This window comes from Piliocolobus tephrosceles, chromosome 10, assembly GCF_002776525.5.
Source record: "Piliocolobus tephrosceles isolate RC106 chromosome 10, ASM277652v3, whole genome shotgun sequence".
In the NCBI taxonomy this organism is placed as follows: Eukaryota; Metazoa; Chordata; class Mammalia; order Primates; family Cercopithecidae; genus Piliocolobus; species Piliocolobus tephrosceles.
Genome location: NC_045443.1, coordinates 51,700,374 through 51,705,135, shown reverse-complemented (window position 1 = coordinate 51,705,135; position 4,762 = coordinate 51,700,374). Strand labels below are relative to the sequence as shown.

Here is a 4,762-nt window from a genome sequence, read left to right as displayed (position 1 = left end):
AAAAAAAAAAAAAAAATGGCCGGGCGCAGTGGCTCAAGCCTGTAATCCCAGCACTTTGGGAGGCCGAGACGGGCGGATCACGAGGTCAGGAGATCAAGACCATCCTGGCTAACATGGTGAAACCCCATCTCTAGTAAAAAATACAAAAAACTAGCCGAGCGAGGTGGTGGGCACCTGTAGTCCCAGCTACTCGGGAGGCTGAGGCAGGAGAATGGCGTGAACCCGGCAGGCGGAGCTTGCAGTGAGCCGAGATCGCGCCACCGCACTCCAGCCTGGGCAACAGAGCAAGACTCCGTCTCAAAAAAAAAAAGACTACTCCATCCCCTGCCAAGTTTGAAGAGAGGCATTAAAAGAGAATTACAGCTATTCAAGTAGAGAGTTACTTCAGAGAAAGGAGAGAAGGACCAAATTCTCACCGTGCTGTTTCGGACATCTATGTTAGGAAATTTCTTGTTGATATACTTGAGAGATGGTTCCATGGACTTTTCCAGTAGGAAAGGTGGCTTGGATTTGGGGTCTGAGCAAGTCTGCAGAGAGAAACCGTACTATATTTCAACGCTTTCTCCTCCTCCTCAGAAACATACCTTTTCTTGCAACATTCATTCTCATAATCTGTCTTAGGAAAAGGCAACCTGGGAATCAATTTAAAAAGCATGAGAGGCCGGGCACAGTGGCTCACACCTGTAATCCCAGCACTTTGGGAGGCCGAGGCGGGCGGATCATAAGATCAGGAGTTGGAGACCAGCCTGGCCAACATGGTGAAACCCTGTCTCTACTAAAAATACAAAAATTAGCTGGGCGTGGTGGCACACGCCTGTAGTCCCACGTACCCGGGAGGCTGAGGCAGGAGAATCGCTTGAACCCGGGAGGCGGAGGTTGCAATGAACAAAGATCGTGCCACTGTACTCCAGCCTGGGTGACAGGGCGAGACTCCGATAAATAAATAAATAAATAAATAAATAAATAAATAAATATTAAAAGCATGAGAGTAGGTCAAGAAAAAAGTCCAAGACATTAAGCCAAGTATGTAAGAACTTAATAACAACCTGGGCATTTTGTCTTGATGGGTAGAGTTTAATGTCTGCTTGGCCCCAGTACAAAGAGGAAGCTGTTTCCCCCGCCCCTCAGCTGAAACCGGAAGGAACGAGAAAAGCAGCTGCTCAGGAGTTAGACTTTGTACAAGATTCAGTGTCACAGTTTTGTTCACTGAGAAAGTATCTTATCCCAAAGGGCATTTACAGGATTCATGACGACAGAGAAACCATGTTCCTGGTGATGTGTCTTATTACAAAAGACACAAAAGCTCCCTCCCCCAAAGTCCCCTATTTTCTATGCCAGGAACTCCCCATAAACACCCCTGTCTTTATCTCTTTACTTTCTATGGTTTGCCCAGCCCCTGGCCCACCTCTTGTCACCAGCTTCTTTCAATTCCTCAGTTCCTATTCTAAAACACACACACACACACACCACCACCACCGCAGCATGAACTACCCCAGGAACATCTCAGAAGACACCTACCCTTTTTAATCTAAATATCTAATTATCTATTTTTTTTTTTCCTTTTAGGGAAGTACTTCCACAGAAAAGTTTTTGCCAGAGACCTAGCTTCAGATCTCTTCAGAGTGTAGAGGATCAGCAATAAATAATAAAACCCAGAAGGCTGGACCCCAGACCTTTATCCAAGTCGCTCGGAACACAACCATTGTTTCCCCATCCCCACCCTCACCCCCATCCCCAGAGGAAAGCAGATGCCGTCACTGGGGGTGAGAATCATACCTAGAAAGGGGAAGCCTTGAAAAGAAGCCTCCACTTCTGCCTTCCTGAACTGGCAGGCCCATATAACCTGAGTGATTATGTAGATTATAGTCAGTGGAAAAACAGTGGAAAAAGGGGGGAGTCTAACCGCTGCACCTGCCTCCTCACAGTTCCCCGCCCTATTATTGTTGGAATAATCAGGACTGGTCCCATTGTTCATGCTTACCTTCTTGATGTTATACATACGGATGAGAACCCCCTGACCGCGATCATTCAAGATAGTGAGCTTCTCTGCTAATTTATGCTGGTAAGCAGATGTCAAAGACATGATGGCCACTAAGAGAGAGGAGCACCAGACAGCAACGTCTGATCTCCCCAAACACTTTCAGCTTAGGTGGTGACACCCTCAGAGGGACCCAGCGTGGTTGGTGCGCTGGTCTTCTGTTTCCTCTGCAATTGGCTCATGGGTGAAATCAGTCATTATGGCTCACAGGCCCTTAGAGCCTTCTTGTGCTTCCTCTTGCACACTCAGCAGGGGAGACTTCCTCTTTCTGGCTGTGCAGCACTTTTGGTAAGGCTATGAAGTGGGTGGAGCTGAGGAGAAGGACAGGCTTTGAAGACTCTTCACAGACTGGCACCAACCTTTTTGGTCTTATGCCCCCATAGGTGTCCTAGACAAAGCTCTACACCAGGCTGGCCTTGGTGGCTTATACCTGTCATCCCAGCACTTTGGGAGGACAAGGTGGGAGGATCCCTTGAGCTGAGGAGTTCCAGACCAGCCTGGGCAACATAACAAGACCCCATTTCTATAAAAAAAAATAATAATAATAAAAAGCTTTATGCTAGACAAACACGTATCTACCACCCTACCCCTGTACACCTCTATATTTTTGCTCTTTTATATCCAAGGATGCCTATGAACCTTCGGCCTCATCATCTTTTAGTACCGAGATCAAATCCCATCTTCTCCTAAAGACCCCATCAATGTCAAATATTGTATTAAATTTTATATTGTCAAATATATATATTCCTTGTTATATTTTTATAGTGTATGTTGTATCTCCCCCAACTATAGCATAAGCTCCTTAATGACAGGAATTATATCTAATCCTTTTTTTTGTCTTTTTTTTTTTATTTGAGACGGAGTTCTGCTCTTATTGCCCAGGCTGGAGTACAATGGCGCGATCTCTGCTCACTACAACCCCCACTTCCTGGATTCAAGCAGTTCTCCAGTCTCAGTCTCTTGAGTAGCTGGGGTTACAGGCGCCCACCATCACGCCTCGCTAATTTTTGTATTTTTAGTAGACATGGGGTTTCACCGTGTTGGCCAGGCTGCCCTCGAACTCCTGACCTCAGATGATTCGCCCACCACAGCCTCCCAAAATGCTGGGATTACGGGCATGAGCCACCACACCCAGCCTCTAATACTTTTTTATATTCCTCACAATGCTGTACTTCAGAGCATTGTACTTCTACAGTACATAGTAATTCTCAAGAAGTACATGGCAATTCTCAAAATGTGATCCAGCAGCATCAGCATCACCTGGAAACTTAGAGATGCAAATTCTTAGGACCCGCCCCAGACCACTGAATCCAAAATTCTGGGGTGGGTCCAGGCACTCTGTGTTTTAATAAACCCTCCAGGTGATTCCAATGCACACTCAAGTTTGAGAACCAGTGCTCTAGTACCCTGGTATTTATGGGTGCTTGAGAAACAGAGTAATCCCTGTCCTCTGAGATTAGCATTGATAGGTAGGTGAGTCTGTTGTGCAGCCTAGAAGTCTGTACTTATATAAGCACCGTTGTAGGAGGTTTTGTTACAAATATTCCATGCTGAAAAACGCTGATCTAGAACAACACCTCTTGGAAACGGTAGTCACTCAATAATTATTCTGGTTTATTTATTGAATTATTAAGACTAAATTAAGAAATAGGCCCCATGAAGAAGAACCAAATTAATCAAGATTAAAAAGAGGAAATTAGTAATCACCCTTAAATCTTAGAGACTTGAATGAATTTTAGCATTAAAATATTCTTGCCATTCCAATGAGGCCTTAACTCCATAACTCAAGGAAATTTTCAACTCATTTCAACTTTCTTTCAAGACACAAAGCAAAAGGTCCTAGGAGAAATTATAAATCAAAAAGCGTTCTCTTCATTTCCACCACCTTGCCAATTCCTTTTCTCGGGTTTTCAATCATTCCCATTTTCCATATCCAGAGTTCCCACTGTCCCAATAAATTCTAGGGAGTGGGAGAAGAGAGACAAGGCTGATCAGCACTATTACCTAAGAAGTTGGGGCCAAGTGAAGTGGCTCATTCTTAGAATCCCAGCACTTTGGGAAGCAAAGGAGGAAGGATTGCTTGAAGCCAGGAGTTCAAGACCAGCCTGGGCAATGTTGCAAGACCTTCCCCCACCCCTCTGCAGATAAAATAAGATAAAATACCCTGGGTTAGTGGTACATGCCTGTAGTCCCAGCTCCTCAGGAGGCTGAGGGGGGAGGGTTGCTTGAGCCCAGGAGTTCAACACTGCACTCCAGCCTGGTCGACAGAGCAAGACTCTGTCTCTAAATAAATAAATTTTAAAAGGCAAGAAAGAAAAATATACTTGAGTACTATGTTCACTACTTGGGCATGGGTGATGGGTTCATTAGAAGCCCAAACCTCAGCATCACACAATATACCCATGTAACAAACCTACACGTGTATCCCCTGAATCTAAATGTTTTTTAATTTTAAAAAGAAACTTAACATCCATGCTCCAAAGAGAATGTATTTTTAAAAGAAGCAGCAAGATGGCAACACTTAACGCATGAAATTTCAAATACCTCTAAGGTAGAATTTGCATTTTAGGAATATAGAATCTGCCTTCCATTTTATTTACTAGATTGGGTCCCTAGAAAGCTGTGGGCTCGAGGTAATGTGATATTGGTCATGAAGATTTGAATCACCTGCTGTTATCAAAGAAACCCAGGTTTTACTAAAGCAATCAATAGGATTTCTACTGG

The 4,762-nt window shown here is 44.3% G+C and overlaps 1 protein-coding gene across 4 annotated transcripts in view; it reads right to left on the bottom strand.

Annotated features, from left to right (window-relative positions):
• The window catches only part of NCKAP1L (NCK associated protein 1 like), a 46,342-nt gene extending 44,053 nt beyond the window's left edge, over positions 1-2,289 (bottom strand). For 2 of the 4 annotated variants that reach the window (XM_023210878.2, XM_023210880.1), the window contains exons 1-2: positions 1,982-2,288; positions 417-527 (exon numbers count right to left, since the gene is read on the bottom strand). In XM_023210878.2, coding sequence (XP_023066646.1) covers positions 417-527; positions 1,982-2,083 — 213 coding nt within the window. In that variant the 5' untranslated portion in view covers positions 2,084-2,288. Of the gene's footprint in view, positions 1-416; positions 528-1,981 lie in introns of all 4 variants that reach the window. The other 2 variants (XM_023210881.1, XM_023210879.2) reach the window with 2 other exon arrangements.
• Between the last annotated feature and the right edge of the window lie 2,473 nt (positions 2,290-4,762).